Source organism: Chironomus tepperi, unplaced genomic scaffold, assembly GCF_022539635.2.
Source record: "Chironomus tepperi strain 1889 unplaced genomic scaffold, CSIRO-AGI_Ctep_v1 contig_217, whole genome shotgun sequence".
In the NCBI taxonomy this organism is placed as follows: Eukaryota; Metazoa; Arthropoda; class Insecta; order Diptera; family Chironomidae; genus Chironomus; species Chironomus tepperi.
Window position 1 is genome coordinate 1,725,232 of NW_027226339.1, and position 19,888 is coordinate 1,745,119.

The 19,888-nt window shown below is 32.9% G+C and overlaps 6 protein-coding genes across 6 annotated transcripts; 3 read left to right on the forward strand and 3 right to left on the reverse strand.

The window, feature by feature from the left end:
• The first annotated feature begins 39 nt into the window (after positions 1-39).
• Positions 40-2,523, forward strand: IntS9 (integrator complex subunit 9). Its single transcript, XM_070640130.1, has 5 exons — positions 40-114; positions 176-251; positions 318-1,076; positions 1,144-1,457; positions 1,522-2,523. Exons 1-5 carry the CDS (start codon positions 106-108, stop codon positions 2,347-2,349), a joined length of 1,986 nt encoding a protein of 661 aa, XP_070496231.1. The 5' UTR covers positions 40-105; the 3' UTR covers positions 2,350-2,523.
• On the reverse strand, positions 1,114-7,131 carry nito (RNA-binding protein spenito). Its single transcript, XM_070640128.1, has 4 exons — positions 7,077-7,131; positions 5,561-6,575; positions 4,348-5,497; positions 1,114-4,164 (listed from the first exon to the last, which is right to left on the reverse strand). Exons 2-4 carry the CDS (start codon positions 6,494-6,496, stop codon positions 4,034-4,036), a joined length of 2,217 nt encoding a protein of 738 aa, XP_070496229.1. The 5' UTR covers positions 6,497-6,575; positions 7,077-7,131; the 3' UTR covers positions 1,114-4,033.
• A 223-nt stretch (positions 7,132-7,354) lies between these two features.
• Positions 7,355-9,200, forward strand: Orc1 (origin recognition complex subunit 1). The gene is given in 3 exon segments (XM_070639976.1): positions 7,355-8,078; positions 8,143-8,942; positions 8,945-9,200. Coding segments are annotated over 3 exon segments (1,677 nt in total). The 5' UTR covers positions 7,355-7,396; the 3' UTR covers positions 9,140-9,200.
• A 267-nt stretch (positions 9,201-9,467) lies between these two features.
• On the reverse strand, positions 9,468-12,072 carry spz6 (Spaetzle domain-containing protein 6). Its single transcript, XM_070640059.1, has 6 exons — positions 11,953-12,072; positions 11,033-11,276; positions 10,942-10,972; positions 10,188-10,625; positions 9,981-10,126; positions 9,468-9,925 (listed from the first exon to the last, which is right to left on the reverse strand). The coding sequence occupies exons 1-6, from the start codon at positions 11,971-11,973 to the stop codon at positions 9,561-9,563; spliced, it is 1,245 nt and encodes a 414-aa protein (XP_070496160.1). The 5' UTR covers positions 11,974-12,072; the 3' UTR covers positions 9,468-9,560.
• A 1,339-nt stretch (positions 12,073-13,411) lies between these two features.
• Positions 13,412-16,214, reverse strand: mei-218 (meiotic 218). Its single transcript, XM_070640077.1, has 6 exons — positions 16,032-16,214; positions 15,701-15,968; positions 15,414-15,646; positions 14,192-15,328; positions 13,882-14,120; positions 13,412-13,711 (listed from the first exon to the last, which is right to left on the reverse strand). The coding sequence occupies exons 4-6, from the start codon at positions 15,220-15,222 to the stop codon at positions 13,440-13,442; spliced, it is 1,542 nt and encodes a 513-aa protein (XP_070496178.1). The 5' UTR covers positions 15,223-15,328; positions 15,414-15,646; positions 15,701-15,968; positions 16,032-16,214; the 3' UTR covers positions 13,412-13,439.
• A 215-nt stretch (positions 16,215-16,429) lies between these two features.
• Positions 16,430-19,872, forward strand: mmm (missing minor mitochondria). Its single transcript, XM_070640114.1, has 4 exons — positions 16,430-16,620; positions 16,671-17,346; positions 17,404-19,217; positions 19,314-19,872. Exons 1-4 carry the CDS (start codon positions 16,430-16,432, stop codon positions 19,870-19,872), a joined length of 3,240 nt encoding a protein of 1,079 aa, XP_070496215.1.
• The last annotated feature ends 16 nt before the right edge of the window (positions 19,873-19,888 follow it).

Here is a 19,888-nt window from a genome sequence, read left to right on the forward strand (position 1 = left end):
ATTGAGTTGCTAGTGCGGTGCCCTTAAAAACATTTTTCAGGCTGTTAATCCCCTGGTCGGCATTTAATAAACAAAACAGAAAATAATAATTTTAAGTGAATTAAAATGAAGTTTGTGAGTATTTTATAGCTTATTAGTGTTCTTCAATTTATTCAACATCATTTCTCTTTAATAGTATTGCCTTAGCAATGATCCTGTGCATGCTTGCTACGTTCTTTCATTCAAGGAATTGATGATTATGCTGGATTGTGGTATGTTGCCTTTTATACAATAATTAATGACTTTTATAATAAATTGACTTAATTTTCCAATAATAGGACTTGTTATGGAGACAGTTTTGAACTTCCTTCCTTTGCCGCTAGTCCAGAGCTCAAAATTTTCAAATTGCTCAAATTGGAATAATTCAAAACTAAATGATGGTGAATTAAAGAAAGCAGGCAATAACATCTTTATAGACTCGTCACCAGAATTCCAGCCTCCGCTCGCAAAAATCATAGATTTCTCTGAAATAGACGTGATTCTGATCTCAAATTACATGAATATGTTGGCACTTCCATATATCACTGAAAAAACAAATTTCAAAGGAATCGTTTATGCAACAGAACCAACACTCCAGATTGCAAGATTCTTTCTGGAGGAGCTTGTTGAGTATATTGATACAACACCGAAACCAAATCAGGCAACAAAATGGAAAGAATTCTCTGAATTCCACAACTTGAATAATCTCAATTTAGAGCTACATCCTTTAAAATGGAAGAAGCTCTTTACATTAGATGAAGTCCATAAGTCCTTGTCTCGAGTACAAATTGCTGGATTTGATCAAAAGATTGATGTATTTGGAGCACTGGAAGTAAAACCTGTAAGTTCTGGATATTGCTTAGGAAGTGCCAATTTTGTTTTATCAACTGGACTTGAAAAGATTTGCTACATTAGTGGATCATCAACATTGACAACACAAGCTAAACCAATTAATCAAAATGCCCTGAAAAATTCCGATGTTATAATCATGTCTGGACTTACACAAGCACCTCATATTAATCCTGATGCTATTCTTGGGGATTTATGCTTAAATGTTGGTAAGAATAAAACAACAAAAATTTTTATTTTTAATTCTTTTATTATTAACTAAATTAAATCTTACAGTTTTGACACTCAGAAACAATGGAACAGTATTGATTCCATGCTATCCAAGTGGAGTGATTTATGACTTGTTTGAGATTTTGTCACAAAAGTTGGACGATAGTGGATTATCAACTATTCCAATGTACTTTATTTCACCTGTTGCTGAGAATTCTTTAGCTTATTCCAACATATTGGCTGAATGGCTGTCAAGTACAAAGCAAAATAAGGTCTATATTCCTGACGAGCCATTTCCTCATGCCAATTTAGTCAAGAATAATCGCCTCAAATTCTTCAAGCACATTTATTCAGAGGGATTTAGTGCTGAATTTCGACAGGTATGGACTGAACTAAATGATAAATAAAGGAACTTGTTAATATATAATTAATTTACCTTTCTAGCCATGCGTCATCTTCTGTGGTCATCCAAGTCTACGATTTGGCGATATTGCACATCTAATTGAACAATACGGAAGTAACTCAAATCATACAATTATCTTTACGGAACCAGATTTTCCATTTCTTCAAGCACTTGCACCATATCATCCACTAAACATGAAAGTCGTTTATTGTCCAATAGAAACGTCACTTAATTTTCAACAAGCGAATAAGTTAATTAAGGATTTAAAAACTGAAGTGTTAGTTATTCCAAAAGTATACACAAGTCCTCCAAATATTGCACCTAATCGTGATGATTTAGTGATTGATAGACAAATTGCAAAACAAATAATTACATTCAAGTGCGGTGATTGCATTAAACTTCCATTAAAACGTAAAAAGAATCAAGTTTTTGTTGATCCTGATGTTGCATTGTCTGTAATTCCACAAGAAGTGCTGAATGGAGTGAAATTGGCACCACTTTCTGGTATATTGGATGTTAAGGATAATGTCTATAATATACGTAGTGTTGACATGCTGAATGTTGAAGGAGTTCCAAAGCAGTTACTAAATAGTTTATTTAAGAAGCAAGTGTCTTATGAGTATGGAACAATGAATCAAATGGATATCGATATGTTTCTCAATAAATTGAAGCAGGAAGGAATTACAGACATTAAGACATTACAGACAAATGAAAGTGATGGAGTTTTAACGACAAAAATTAAGTTAGTTAATGAAGATATTTCTATTGACATATCCGACAAAGGCACTCACATTCATTGCGGTGAAGGCAAGCAAAATTTGAGAATTAAAATACGCGATGCACTAATGTCTTGCCTCAATAAATTCTAAATCATCATCATCACTGAAATCACAACAACTGTAAATATTTACACAATTAACCGACCACAGACACTCAATCAATTCTTTTAATTAATTATTTTTGAATAAATTTATTAGAAATGTTGCTTTAAAGTCACAATATGTGGAATAAATTTCTTGTTTTTTATTTTTTTTTTGAGTACATTAATTAGTGTCAGATTTAACTTTCTTGTTTTGTCTGAATTCACTTACGTTATTTTTATTTTTATTGTATGTAGGTTCGAGCATAAAGCTCCTCAAACTCATACGTTATTTATGAACAAAATGCACATTCAATTTACTTTTTAAAAACTATTTCATTTAACTGTATTTTCAAAACTACTTTTTTTTGAGAGGAACTTACTCACTTCTTTATTACTGTGGTCATTCAAGAATCTACATAGGGAGCATTAATGAGCATCCCTGGAAACATTTTATAGTTCCACAAAACACTCAATAAACCTCCAATTTTTGATTTTTCACAGTGTGCATCAAACAACCACAATTTCCAACTTTTTTTATCATTTCCTTTACATTTTCAGATTGATTAGAACAAAGAACTGGATTTTTCACATTTGATACATTTTCACGAAATTTTTCTATTTTCCCATTTTCCTCTTCGAGTATTACTTCTCTTTTTTTGGATATATATGCACAACTATTTTTTTTTATATCTGAAACATGCCACAATTTTCATCAAGAATGAAGTTACATGACCACAAAACTATTTTTTAACCACTTATGATAAAATTTGACGACTCTATGACACAAAGCCTTTTTTAACGGTTATTATAGGTTTAAATTTTATTTTGTTTACATAAAAGCACTAAACTTTTTCATAGTTATTGACCCAAATCCTTCTTTAACTTCTTTAGAAAACTTAATTTGTTCTGTTAACTAGGCACATATTTTAAACTTCATAATGACTCGATCAACAGCACCGTGTCCACAGAAGTTTGCTCGATGAGCATTGAAAAGGGGCAAATCACCATGTAAGAGCTTAGCGCTTTTATGCAAAACTTATTCAATTTTAAAAAACAAATGACCGTTATAAACGACTTTATAGCACTATTATTTTTTTCTTGCAATATACTTTAGTTTATTTCACAAAATGCCTAGATATCTATTTATATATTATTATTTTTTTCAGTAAGCCCTACACATAATTAGTTTCCAAATAATTAAATTGATTGTTATTAAATCACAATCATCAGAATGACAATTTTACTTCTTTTTTCTCGGTATTTTTTGAACCAATAATCAAACAGTGTGATAAATTTTCATACATAACATATCATTACACTGACACTTCCATATTACTTTTTTAAATTTCTTTTTTTTAAAACTTGCACTGTTTTGTAAAACCAAGAACAGAACTTTTGTATGAATAAAAAAACAAAATTATGTTTTTTTGATTAAAAATTTCGCGTGTGTCACACAATTTGTCATCAATTCTATTTCCTACCTAAAAATAAAATCTTATTAGTTATGTCCTCCAAGAGATTTACCTTAAACTCTCGATTTGAAGGATCAAAAAAAAGTTTAATGAATTGTTATGAATGATTTATGTGTGTAATATATGTTGCAAATTGAATGGTTTTTAAAGAAAATTCTTTCTTTTTTTCGTGGAAAATTATGGAGCATCACCATACAATACCAAACGAAAATTCCCATTTTAAGCTGTTCCTCCACGGACAACTACAATAACTAAATGATCTTCTTTGAGACCTTCTTCTGAAAGTCCAGAGCAAGTGCGCTTCAACAATTCTGTTGAAAATTCGCAAGGTGGAAAGACATACAAGACTCCTGCAAGAAATAAAGCATGAAATTAATAATTGAATAAAGCAGCATTAAAAAAAACCTAGGAATAAAATTGAATCTTAGGAGCAATCGTCAGATTTAATTTAAATCCTAAGATTAAACTCAGATTTAAATTAAATCCGTCCACAATTGCAGACAGTTACAGTAACAATAGAAAAGGTAGTTTACCTGTTGCTTCAGTTTCTTTGTTCAATAATGAAATGACGCCAGCTGCCTCTTTTTGTTTCAAGTAGGATACTAAATTGCGTAAAGGACGTGTTTGAATGTTTGCATCGTCACTGTTAATTGTTGGTCCTGATAAGCCGACGAATATTGCCATTGAGGAAGAACTATTGATTCTCTTTTGAACATCTTCTAATTTAGGCTGATCTAAGCGTAATCTTTGAGTAATGCGAAGATTCTTTGTGCCATTTTCATCTCTCATTAAACTTTCAACAATATCAACATCTCCGTCAGTCAAATGGAACTTTGCAGGAAATAGAGAGCTTTTTAAGATCAAAGCACCTTCCCATTTTGTCGATGATTTTCTTGCAACTTCACTGAGTGTTCTCAATGATCCCAAATTTCCATTTCTCTTCATACCAGAATCTGAATCCGAATCTAAGCTACGACGTTTTGGAGATCTAGAGCGTGATCTTTCAATTCCACCTGGCAAACGTGCTGGTGATCGTCGTAAACGATAAGGATCATAATCCATATCATTTGGAGGACGTCCTCTCCATTCATCATCATGCGGTGGTGGGAATCTTTCAGCTGAATGATGTGAATGATAAGATCCACGGAAAGTGCCGCGACCGCGATAAATGCCTCTACCTCTATATGGTCTTGAATAACCAGAATTATATGGATGATGATGATTGTGCGAATAATGTGGTTCCTCATACGGTGCGCTATTTCCTTCATATTCATAATCTTTACGATATTCAGTACCAAAATCTTTTGGTTTGAATGTTTGTGGCGGAATTGGCTCACCATTATCAGCAAAATCAACTCTTAAACGCTTATCAGGTCCACCAAGAGGAAATCCTCTCATTTCTTTAACAGCAGCTTGTGCTGCATCGATTGTCTCATATTGAATGTATGCATTAGCATCTCCTTTTGTATATTCAATCTTCTTAATTGCTCCAAATCTATCAAATTCACCTTCCAATTGAACAGATGAAGTCCATGCACCCAATCCTCCTACCCAAATCTTAGTCGAAGCTGTTGCCTTTCCATAACCAATCTTACATTGGAATTTACCAATATATTGTCCTGATAATTCAACTTTTGCACGATGTGCCATGTCCAAATTTTGATAACGCACAAACGCAAATGCCTGCATGAATAGTAATAAAATGAATTATTATAATGAAATTAATTAAGTTAATCATCATCTTACATTTCCTGTGCCTGGCGGTGGTCTTTTGATGTCAATATCTTCAACAATACCGTATTTACCGAAAATACGCTTAAGTTCATCGTCAGAAATATTAATTTCCAAATTTCCAGCAAATAAAGTTCTTGTTGCTAAAGGATCATCTTCTGGCTGAACATGATGCAAATAGTTGGGAAATTTATCCTTTTTATTCTCAGGCTTTTCGTATGGAATACGAGGGCGTGGGATATAAGGTCTTGGAGCATAATGAGGTGCTGGATGCATTCCATGATGATGATGCATAGGCGGTGGTCGAGGTGAATTAATGTATTCAGAATGCATGACTGGACGATATTCAGGATGATGCATTGAATTTGATGGATATCGTTCATATGGCTCTGGATGATGAGCAGGACGACGTCGTTCAGGCGATCCACGAGAATAATAACGATCAAATTCTGGTGCCGGTGGACTTGCTGATCGTTGACGTCTTACACTTTCATAAACCGGCTCAACAATAGCAATTTTCTCATAAACCATAACTCTTGGTTTTGCGGCTTTTGCAGCTCGGGCATCATCAGCGGTTCTAAAGCATACATACGCAATTCTCTCACGATTCTCATCCAATGATAAACGAACACTAAAGTCACCAAACTTTTTAAATTCACGATAAAGAGTTTCCCGAATATATTCATCCGTAGCTTTTGGATGCAATGCACTAACACATAGCACCTTATAAGTATGAGCAATTGGCGCATACTTTTCTCTTGGTGGTGATGCATAACGAGGAAGAGGACTTCCATGACGTCTTCTCATTCTATCAGGAGACATTCGTTCATCAGAACTTCCATCATATCTTCCTAATGATGCACGACGCTTGCGAATTGGTGGCGATTCTCGGGATGTTGATCGTTTCATTTTGTTTGGCACTCGTACTGTAATTCGTTCGGTACTACTCATCAATTTTCACTCTTATTTCTAGGAATTTTCTTTATTAGTTTTTTTAGTTTTTATTTAATAACTGGATTCGATTGTCTGTCTATAAAGATCAGAAGAAGAAATATAAACACAAAAAAATTTAATTCATTTTATTTACAAAAATGTAGGCAATCATATAAACAGGTACAAAATGTTTCGAAAATAAGACGAAAGAGAAATGCGACTGAAAGTTCTACATCTTCAACGGGAAAAAAGTACAGTCAACAAATCCAATATGGACGATTCCTATACAATTTATTAAAATCTCTTAATTACACTAAAACCGGCATTTAGCACAAAACTATACATTTTAATCAATTATTAACCACAAACTGAACATTTTAATTGATAATAAACTTCATTTAAGGAACAATTTAGATCACCAAACAATTTTTATACAGGCACACATTAATTATCATTTTTATGGAAATATTACAATTTAGGAACTAAAACTTTATATTCACAATGATTATTAGTAGACAATTAACAAAATTAAACCATTATTTGTACAATATATCACTTAATTACACCCAAAAAATTAATTAATAAAATTTTCACTCACTTTTACACAGTCAATACTCGTCAAGCTTTTTGAACTGGACATTTTCTGAACGCACACCAACTACGTGTGTTCTACACATTCTTTAAGTTTCCCAAGTATTTGATACAACTACCAGCATCTTTGATTTTCGCATTTACAGGATGCTCCTTGATGTACAAGGTTACTTTAATTAATTAAAGACAAAAATTAATTTAATATTCAAATCAGAAAACAGATCGTTGATCGTTGCACCAAAGGTTACCTGTCAACTTAACGCACATTAGTTTTCGCGGGAAACCTAGACGAAGAAAATATCAATAAATATAAATTATTAAATTAAAATGTCAAAGAGGTCTAAAGAAAATACTTTAAAGCGCACAAGCTCTAGTGAGACATTAAAGGTAGTGTTTAAACGTGTCGATGAGCCTGCACTAGATCCAAAAAGCCCTGGAAAATGGAGTGTAAAATTAAATCGTATAGATGAGAATGATGGAACATTATTAAACGCAATTGAAAACATCCAGACACCAGATATTAATGAGGCTACTCCAAAGAAAAGATCAGAATCGACACATACACCACGACGATCGAGGATTCTCAATAAAATAGACGAGGAACAAAATATTGAAGTTTCGCCACCAAAAAGAACAAGAAGAACATCAATTTTGGTTATTGAAAATAATGCAGATCCATGTACACCGACGACGAAAGGAATTCCAGCAAGACGGAAAAGTATATTAAAGACACCGACTGTCCAAAAATCTAATACACCAAGACGTAGTATTCAATTTAGAGAAAATGTTGAAGAATATGGATATGTTAAGAAAAGTGCAAAGGACAAGGTAGAAGTTGAAGACGAAGAAGATTTATCGGATATTGCTTTAACAAGAAAGAGGCTTCACGTATCAGCAGTTCCAAATAGCTTACCATGTCGCGAGAAAGAATATCTGGAAATCTACTCATTCTTGGAAGGAAGTTTAGTTGACAAGATCGGTGGATGTATTTATGTCAGTGGAGTTCCAGGTAATTTATAATTAAGTCATACTGTTCCAGATTTTTTTCTAACATATTGTTTATTATTAATTAGGTACCGGCAAAACAGCTACAACGACTGCAGTCATTCGTGCATTAAAAGCCGAGTCGGAAAAAGGAAGAATTAACAAGTTTGATTTTGTAGAGATTAATGGCATGAGAATAACAGAACCAAGAAAGGCATATGTTGAGATTCATCGTCAGTTAACAGGAAAAACAGTAACAGCAGAACAAGCATACAATTTACTAGATAAACGCTTTTCAACACAAAAAAATAATAAACGCGGCAATAATCTCACAATTTTGTTGGTCGACGAATTGGACATTTTGTGTAATAAGCGACAAGATGTTGTTTATAATTTACTCAATTGGCCTAATATGACTTCCTCTCAACTTATCGTCGTGACAATTGCAAACACAATGGATTTGCCCGAAAGAATATTAATGGGAAAAGTCACTTCACGTCTTGGTCTGACAAGATTAACATTTCAACCATATTCGCATAAACAGCTTCAAGAAATTGTAGCTTCACGGCTTAGTGGCTTAGATTGCTTTAACAATGATGCTATTCAATTAGTTGCCCGAAAAGTCGCGGCATTATCAGGAGATGCTAGACGTGCACTTGATATTTGTCGTAGATCGTCGGAAATAGCTGAAACAGAATCAAAAGAAGATAATAAGAAAGCAATGGTATCAATGTTGCATGTACAGAAAGCATTAGGTGAAATGATCTCATGTACGAAAGTTAAGGCTGTTAAAGCATGTTCTAAATATGAAAAATATTTTCTGCAAGCAGTATGTATGGAAGTCGAGCGAACCGGCATAGAAGAAGTTACTTTTTATGGAGTGTATACAGGCAATTGAAAACAGTTACAGCATTGCAAGGTTTTCCGATTCCAACAACTGAAAAAGCACTCGGAATCTCGACTCGATTGGGAGCATCTCGTTTAATAATATCAGAACATGCGAGGAAAGATGTCCATCAGAAAATATTACTTAATATAAGTGCCGATGATTTTTATTATGCAACACAATTAAACGCTGAAGAATGAATGAACATTTACAGTAACTAGTTATTATGACAAGTTTAATGAGTCTTTTAATTTTTGTGTTTTTTTTATTGAGAATTAAGAAAATTATAAATAAATTAAATTAAGTCTTATAAATAATAGTTGTTTTTAAATAGTTAGTTTGTATTGAGTGATTGAATGGTTCTGATGAAAATTTTCATAATTGCATTAACAGTTTTAACTTGTTATGACTCGAATGAAGATAAATAGATCAATCGACTGGATTTTGATGTAAGGTGAATTTTGTGGTGAATATATCAACGGTCATTTAATATTTAAATTTTATAAAAATAATTAGTTGAAGGCCCCTTTCATAGAAAAGTTTTGAGAATTTTTCGAGTCAAAGCAAGCTTAATCAGGTAACATAATTAAGAAATTTTTCACCAAAAACACTCAAATTAATTTACAGCTCAGGTGTTACTGGACGTTTCTTAACGTACTTCGCGAAATAGTCAGGTCTCCAGCACTTACATGATCCCGGAATCAAGAACCAATCGTAATATAGTCTTATCTGGAAGCAACCGATCTCGTCAGTTCCATCACAAATTTGTGGTTGTTGCTTCCTTTTCTGAGCATTATTGTTTCTATGATCAAAGTATGAGTCATTTGTGGCTACTCCTGCTCGCTTCTGAAGATATTCTTGATAATTTTGGAAGTCTTGTAGTGGAGGTGCTGTACTTGCTTGATACTCGTTGCTCTCTGAGTTTGGATAGAAGATTTCAGCAACAAGCATTGATACCCATCTTGGTGACGAGAGACATCCACCATCTGTATGAATTATTTGTTAATTGGATATCCAAGTAGAGAATTGAGGCAGACTTACCTAAGTAATGACATTTGGTCTGCAAGCATCTCGTCACTTCAACTGTTTGGGTGAAATATCCTTCATATGGAATCTGCACAACATATCGCCAACTTCCTTGGAAATTCTTTGCAAATACAGGTGTCACATACTCTACTTTTGCCGGACTAATTAATATAAATTGTTAGTTAATAAGTATGAAGGAATCAATAGCAATTAATGACATACCAAGGCGTTGGAGGTCCCTCGTATCTAGGAAGATTTGGATTGACAGTTTCTTCACGTCTCTCAGCAATCAATTGACTGTTAATTGGTTCACCTTGTATAGCACGATATAATGCACAAAATACACCGCCACCATCGCAGAATTTTCTCGATCTTTGTGCTCGATTATTTGGCATCTCACGCTTTTGTCTTGATCTGGTTTCTTCTTCAAACTTTTCATATTTCTCAGGCTCTGTCTCATCATGATGAATGTCTTCGTCCGCTAAATCATGAATACCTTCTACATCTTCATCTTCAAATGTTCTCTTACTAAGATTGTCATCGCTTAGGTCATTATAATTCTTTTCGACTATCTGTGTCACTTTCGGTAGTGTGTCATCAGCTTTTAATATTGGCAACGTCTTAGAGAGAAATTTTAGTGTCTGGTTTCTTATTAACTCGCTATTTATGGTAAATTATGGACAGATGTAAAGAAGATAAGAGTCATTAGAATTTATCTTACAATGTCGGTGACACATATCGAAGATGTAACGGAATAAATTTGAATAATGTCTTGAGAACCTTATAAATGTTGTAAAATTGTAGGATTTGTAAGGTTTTAATCATTTGAGCAAATTTTAAATGCTTGAAAACTCTACAATTTCAACAAATTTAGAACATTTGAAAGGTTTTTATGAACTTTTGTATGGTTTTGATAACATGTTCAAAATTTTCCGTTAAGAACGCACATGTGTGATTAAATAAGTTATTGACTTACAATGGATAAGTTTCCTGCATTACATTTTGCCCTGTGAATTAAATAATATGTTATAAATTTCACACCAATCTGCGAAAAAAACGTGATTTACCCATAGGATTTCTGGGAATTTTTCCCTTATTCAGATCTCCACATAGATTATTCGGTGATACAATTGGCTTATTGTTCTTATAGTCTATACAATCTCTATTAATTGACTGATACGGTGGTGGTTTTACTGTAGGAGGAAATGATGAAGGAGACTGTATGAACGCATAATAGCCTTCAGGAGTGTCATTTTCGCCCGATTCGACCTCATTATCTGCTTTTACGTTCGATAACAGTAAAATGATATTCTGCAAAAAAGAAACGGGAACAACAACAAGTCAGTCAGTTGTGTGTTAATATTGACATATGAAGATTCTTTCTCAATTAGCGGATTACTCGCTTGAACAAATATGTAAATTTTTTATGATAAAATGTTCTTCGGAAAGAACATCAACGGAAGTAGGTCAAGGTAAAAATTTCTTTGAAATTGAATTAAAATGAAATGAAAGTTTAAAGCCATAAAGCCACTCTTTTTATTGCTGTTATTGTTATTAAAAAATGTTAAAGGTAGTTCTATTTTTTTTCCCTTTTAATTTAATGCTTCGAAGTCAGTAGGTCTATAGCATAGCATAGAAAAACTTGTTTACAGCACAAAAGTATATAATTCCATAATGGAACACGAACGAAATGGGCAAAAGAAAAAGAGATCAAGAATTTCTATTAATATTATTATTATCTAAGCTGGTATAGTTTTAATGTTTGATTACAGTTATTTTGCGCACATTCAGAACGTCCATTAAAATAATGAAAAATAAGAGTTTCATTAAAGGTATTTCACCATTAAGCACATTGACAATGAAAAATTTGACACATTTCTTTTGAATTCCACCCACGTTCTAGTTTTTATTAAACCTTTTTTTAACCGTTACATATTTAAATTAGTTCCAATATCAACTAAAACTAGTCAGAATGTCCATCACATACCACAAAGTATAGAAATTTCATAATCTTTTTTTTTCAGTTTTAATCCTTTAATTTGCTTAATATTCTCTTCAGAAATAATTTCACGATAAATACACAACACACGTCTTCATTCGATTACTTAATCTGAAATACTGTAGATGCTTCTGATTTTTTTTCCTGCTCAATTCGTTTGACTGACTGGAAGAAGAAAAAACTGTTATTTCTCTTGGTGTTGGTTTCTTCGACCTCTATACTATGTTTACATTCTGATTCTTTTAGTTTAACCACAAGAGTGAGAGAAGAAAAGAGAGAAATGGAAGGAATGAAAGCACGTAGAGTTTGCCATAAATTCTTTCAGCATTAGTAATGGTATCAACGGATTTTGGTATGCCACAATAAAATCTACATATTTTGATATCTCATTGATGAATAATTTGAGCATTTGGTGGATGTCTGTCGTCATCAAGATGGGTATCAATTCTTGTTGAAGAAATCTTCTTTAGAAACTTAGACATCAATGACTATCAAGCAAGTTCAGCACCGCCACTTCAAAAGTTCCAAAACTATCAAGAATATTAACAGAATCGAGTAGAAATAGCTTCAAATGACACATGATTTGATCATAAACAGCCATTATTCAAAAAAAATTCAACGGTTTTCAATAATTCAAATTTTGCTACATTTTGTTCAAAAAATTTTAATGTTTACAAAAATTTCAAACATCAAAAATTGCCCCTAAATTCATAACAACTTTGACTGGATCTTGATTACAACATTAATAATAATTTACTCTATCCAATTTTGCTTTCAGTTTTGAAATTCAACGCTAATTAGCTCCAGATTTCCAATAAACAAAACTTTGCAATTTATTTGCTTGTGTTAGTATAATTCATCAAAACATAAAATTCAAATTTTTTAATACCGTTAAATTTTTAAATGTTTTATAACCGTTAAACAAAACTTCCTTCATTTATCGTCCATATCCACAAATGAGTATGAATGAAAGACTTAAACGAACAATGCAGAAAGAAATTTACTGTCTTTTAACGAAAATACTTACTTCCATTTCTACATTAATGGGAAAAGAGTGAGTACATTAAGAAGAAAAGCATTCAAATTTGCGATCTAAAGAAATTCCATGTCAAACAAAAGCGAAATTACGAAAAAATAAAAAATTTCTTTCTTGCATGTCAACATGTTCCAGAATATAGGAATGGCATAAATGTGTAGTGTGAAATACAATAATGAATGATATCACATTCAATAAAAATAAAAAAAAATTATCGTTTCGCACAATGTTATTTCACACTCACTTACGGCTGTCTACATAATGAGGAATAACTATATTATGTTTAAAATAATCATAACGGTCACTCAGTTCTTGTGCATTTAATAAATTTTATGTGTAGTAGGTTAATTCATAAATTTATTTCAATTCTTCATATTCTGTTAGATACAATGTTCTGTACATAATGCATGAAGTAATTAATAAATTAAGCGGAAAAATTTCACAATTTCTCCAATATATCTTTCGTGAAATTTAAGTACCATTCATACAAGTCGTTCATGTACATGTCATAGTAGTCAATCGAGGCTGATGATGATGCTGAAAATACTGGAGATGAATACGAGTCTGTTTCAAAGAATTCCTTGATAAATTTCTCAGCTATGCTAATTGCAACAAGAACATCTTGACGTGATACAATCCTTCGTAAACTCAATTTTGCATGTGATTCAGCCATAATTTTTAATGTCTCATATCCCTTTTCTGAAAGTGCATCTACAAGATAATAATTACAGTTATTTCTGATCCATATCATATTTCATGAGATAAATTGGTGCATGTAAAGTAATTGGGATAGATTTAATCTTTGAATTAAATCCAGGGATTAAAAAAATTAATCCGAGGATTTAAAAGATCGAGTTAAGGAACAATGTCAAGCAATTTACCTGGTCGAATCATTTTCGTCGCCATAAAATAGTTTTTAAGCATGACAATAGCACGAGAATCGAATGCGACAGTCAAGCTTTGTGTATAATTAATATACATATGAAAATCATAGTCGGAAATTTGAAAATCTTTTGATCGATCAATTGGCTTTGTTGCTACTTGATTAAGAAGATCATCAATTATCTCTTTTCTTTCTTCGCTATAAACTTCATCGATGATAATTGGAATTCCGAAAACGCTAAAAAAGAACAAAGAAAAAGAAAATAGAAATTAGTTTTGACTCATTCATTAATTTAATCGAGCTCATACTTAATAAATTGACTAATTGATGCTAAATCTTTCTTAATCTTTGTAGTGTGATTCCAATAAGCCCATATTGTTGTCTCCAGTGGATAATTTCCTTGAATTTTATCAACTAAGATTGTTTTTGTCTCAATTTCACGTAAAAGTTTCAATGTCGATTTTGGTGGAATTCTTTGCCAATTTCCAAGAAAGGCAACGCCATTCGTCGCCAAAATGATTCCTCCACCTTCAATCACGCTGTTATTATTTACAGTTATTCCATCAAAGTTTGATGTCACGCGTAAAAATCGTTGAGCAAATTTTCCGATAGAGCTCATAATCATGCTTGCATGTGCTACATCTTGTCCCACTCCCATAATATGCAATTTATTCTCACGAGATGTAACGAGACTCATCAGTAAAGGCATTTTTAAATTACCATATGCGTTCGATGGAAATTTATCTGAACATAATTGACCAGCAATGATTGATGTAAATGTAAAGTCTGAATAATTTTCATTGATTCCTTTATACAACTCAATTATCGATTCCGGTAAAGTTGTCAAATCTTCATTGCCAAAATTTGGCACATTTAAAGTTAAAGGTTGAAATGTTTGAATGGGTTCTTGACTTTCAGGTGACTTTATGGAAGAACTAACTTCCATCTCTGCTTCCATCTGAATTTCGTCATCAGATTTGTGGACATTCTCTTGATTTTCGTCAAAAAAGTCGTCTGAGTCATTATTTCCACCAAATAATAGCTGTGAATTGTCACTTAAATTATGAATTTGTTCGAGTTGTGTTGATTGGCTTCTAATTTTATCATAATTTTCGTTGAAAGTCGATAGAATATGGTTGTTCGTTTGTTTCTGCGAATTTAGAGAATTAGCAGGAAAATAAATGTCTTTTAATGTATTTTGGACACTAGGAAATGTGAATTTAAAACTTGGTAAATCTTGTGACGATGAAGTTGCAAAAAAGTCTTGAGAATCGTCATCGAAGAAAGATTTTGGTGATTCCTGATTTGGTGATGACGATGATTGATCGAAATGGGACATGATTAAGTTAACAACAAACTGTAGACGTTGTAAAATTTGTTTAAAACTTCGTATTTCCCAATGACAAGATATTCTTGACCTATTTTCAGCTCCTGACACAAATCGTCTGAAAAATGCACAAGATAATAAAATTAATTAAGCTTGTTAATATGTTGCAGGATTTAATTTGTGTTAAACTGCAAACAACTTACCAAATAGTCTTAATTCTAATGTAGTAATTGTACGATATTCTCGATAATTTATAATACAGTCAGCTTCAAAAACGTAAGCTGAGCAAAAGTCAGAAGTAACACGATTTTCAGGCAATTCTATGCACGGCTTTAAGCATCGCTTACACTTAGGTGGTTTGTGAGTCACAGTTCGATTCCGAACAATAATTGGTAATGAATTATAGCAGCTGTAGCACTTCCAAGTTGATTGTCGTCTGAAATGATTCTGTTTAGTACTTATTGATGAAGATAAAGGAAGTAAGCCTTACATGTATTTTACTACTGGATCTGATCGTTGAATAATGCAACGAAAAGTTGACAAACTGCAATTAATATGACTGACACGAAGACTGAATTTGTACAGTTCTAATGGCAAATCAAAGAACCGGAAATTGCAGATAATTTCGTCACTGGATATGTTAATTAAGTTACTGTTTCCACTTTGTTGATCAAAAAACGATTTCACCAAAAAATGCAAGATTTCTCGAACTGTTTCCAGGAAAAAGTCAGTTTCTCGTGTTATAAAGTTAAGTAAAGCTACAAAGAAATGAAAAACTCTGTAAGTAATAAATTAATTAAGTATTTTAAGCTCAAACTTACATTCTTTCTGAATTTCGTGATAACTTATTTTTAATGTGAAAATTATCGGTGAAATTTCCTTCTTTTTCCTGTTATTTTCCAAGTGAACACTGCACTGTTGCTTTATTTCCTTCAGAAAATCTTTGGATTCCAAAAAATTCAATATTAAGTCCTTTAGTTCAACTAAATTAATTAATGTTTTAATTTCTGCCATTTGAGCATTTTTGCTGTCAAAAAAATACGTTACAAAATATTTTCAAAAAAGTTTTTTGAACGTTAGAAATTCAAAAATAAAATGAAAACGTGATTCTCATTTTTAACGACTTTTCGTAATCATAGCAACCAAAAATATTGTTGATTAACAATTTCTTAACAACGAGTTCATTTGATCAAGTCGGTTAATTATTTTAACATTAACAATGGATAAAAGAAGATTAACAAACACTCCAATTCCGATTCCACCGCCAACATTTCCTCCAGATTTTGCATTAACAGATTCTGACTTGGAATGCAGTGATGAGGATGATTTTGACTTACTAATCGGCTTCGACCCGGAAAAGGCATTGAGGGGATTGTATGAAATGCAGAATAGCATCATTCTGCCAATATCGTAAGTTCAATTAATTTGTTAATTAAGTTAAATTAATTAAATTACATACTTTGCAGTATCGAGCAGCAACGTGACATGTTCATTGAAGTCGGCGTCAATTTGAGTATGGAGAATCCATGGAAACAGATAAGTAAACAATTCCTTGAAGATCACTTGTCAACAGACACATATGAAATGTCAATTCTGAAGGATAGACTAAAGGAAATTGATGATGATCCATTGCTTCTCATTGGATATGTCCCACACTTGTCTGATGAGACTAAAGATGTTTTCATAATTTATCTCGATGAAGCAACATGCACAGAAGTCGGTGAAAATATTAAGCGACTGGAAGCATGTGAACGACGTAAAATAATGAAATCAATTGAGAAATATCCTCGACCATATAAATCTATGGGAAGTGAGAAGACAGTCGATTCCTACGTGAATGTCAAGCGAGGAAATACCATTGATGTTGAATTACAAAGCGTCTATCCAATGCGCTACTCACATGTCAGTTTCCAGTACCGATTTTCTGATGATGTTCGCGACGGATATGTTGAACTTTTGCCTGACAAAAAGGTACATTTTGATAATGTCTACAAAAAGATGATTGACAGATCAGTTCAGTCAGCATCAAGAATGATAACTGAGGAACAACAGACAGACCCGACATTCCCAACCAATGCATGGTCACAATATCTTTATGAATTGGAAGAAGCAAAGCCTGAAGATACAGAAACAATTGTAAGTGAAGAAAAGAAGGAAGAAGAAGAGGTTCCATTAATGCTTCGTAGAAAGAAGAGTAAGGAAGAAGTTCCAGTTGAAGATGTCAAGTCAACGGAACCAGCTGTTTCTAAGCAAGTTGAAGATTTAATTCAAATATTGGAATTCAATCAAATTGACATGTACAGGAATGATTACAAGTTTATAGGCAAGAATGAAGTGTCCAAGTATCAGACACCATATTTGGAAGAAGTTTGTTGCTTTGCAGACATTTCAAAATGTAAAGGACGTCATATTATCTCGATGGATTGGCATCCTGAATTAAGTGGAATTTGTGTGACTGCATATGGATTTAATTTAAAGTCTAAAATCATAAACGACTCAATTGATGTGGATACAGTAAAGCAAACAATCATAGAAGGCAATCCCAATTTAGTATGGAGCTTCAATGATCCACTTTTTCCTAAATTACAATTGGAATCTCTTAGAGAAATTTCTTGCATTTCGTTCTGTCCATATGATGGTAATATTATTGTTGGTGGAACTATAAATGGACAGATTATAATCTGGGATATAAAAAATCGACTTGAGAGTTGTGAGGCAGATACAGTTTTAACTCCACAACAACAAAAGCATAGAAATGAAATAGGTGAATATCTTAAATGGACAAAAATAGATGCTTCAAATAACATTATACAACCAGCTGCGATTAGTTCCATTGATAAATCTCATCAAGATACAGTAACATCTATCAAATGGTTGCCTAGAAGCTATAAATGCGATCCAAATGGGATGATTAAGGAAGATCGACAGCGAAAAACTTTATATCGTCATTTTGTGACTACTTCTTTGGATGGCAAGATATACTTTTGGGATCTAGACTGGCAACCTGATGAAAAGTCCAAAATTGTTCAAGCTGATCGGAAATTTGTGCTGCCTGATGAATTGAGGGAAGAATCGTCGCCATTTAAAAGTATCGATAAACTTTTTACACCACATTATTCCTTAATTCCGCCAAATCCCAACTGTTCGTCCATAATTACATTTACATTCAATGAGGGTGATTATGAGTATGAAGCAGTAAGCAAGCCAAGCCAATTTGATCTATCATCAAGAGTAAAATATCGAGTTGTTCCTATCGCTAAAGATTCATTCAATCCAAAAATGGTTGTTGGAACTAACATTGGTGAATTGTCTTTATGTTTTTGGGATGGAAATGACTTCTCACAAGGAGCTCCAATTGATCAAAAAAGCATGAATCAAGAGCCATTTGCAGATGTTCATGACGGTCCAATAATATCAGTCGAAAGGAATAAATTCATGACTGATTGCTTCATATCCATTGGTGGATATATTTTTGCTTTTTGGAATGATGAGTATAAGGACGGTCCAATTTTTTGGAGACGACGTGAAAGTCACATAACTGATGTCCAATGGAGTCTTGACAGACCTTCCGTTTTCTTCTTGACATTTGAGGATGGAACATTAGAAATTTGGGATTTACATAGTCGAATTGATGTTCCGTCACTAACTGAATCACTTGGTGGATATATTCTGTCCAAAATTTCTCAACATAAGTTGCCATTACCACGTTATCGAGTTCTAGCTGTTGCTGATCATAATTCAAATTTGAGAATTTTTAAGGTTCCAACAGCATTTACTGCTTATAAATATCAAGAAAAGGAATGGTTCATTAAATTCATCAAAGATGAAATTCAAAGGAAAGTCGATCAAGATAAATGGAAAGTGGACTGGTTTGAATCTAATAAAGACATTGTCGATGCCAAAAAAGATGTTGAACAACAAATGACGGATGATACTGAACGAAAAGAGAGGGCACGAAAAGAGATTGAAGATAAACGTGCTCAAATGGCTGAGGCTGAAGCTAAAAAGTACGGTCCTTGATTCTGAGGATTAATTTAATCCTAGGATTAAAAATATTAAATCCTGAGATTAAATTTAATTTCTCAACATTTTTACATTTTCAGACAAGCAAAGAAGAATGCTCGAAAGCAGACATACGATTTACCAGAACGTCTACAAAAGAAATGGAAGGAACAGAACTACAAGCGTCTCCTGAAAGTCATTATGGAACGTAAGAAAGTCGATAGGGAATTGCTGGAAAAGCAGACGAAGATATTAAAGGATCGAATTCGTTATGATGAGGAGAAGAAAGTAGCCATAAAACAGAGTATATCACGGATCGAGGAAGACTTATCGACAATCCGTAGCAGATTGATTCCAGTTGAGGAATATAAATCAACACGTGAAGAATTAGTCATCGAGAATGTTGACATTATGTATCCAAGACAGCTTAATTTTCATCAGATTGAAATGGATGCATTGGAAAGCATGAAAGATCAACCAGAACTTAAACCCATGACAATGTCAGATATACTTAGACGATGTCAATCAAATCGTAACATAATCAATCAGAGTCTTGGGGGATACAATAATGCAAAATTCGCTAAATTTAAGAGTGAACGTCAACAGTCACATAGTCGTTATAGTAGCACCAGTCAAGTAAATGAACAACAAAGGACTTAATTATATTTTTGAGATT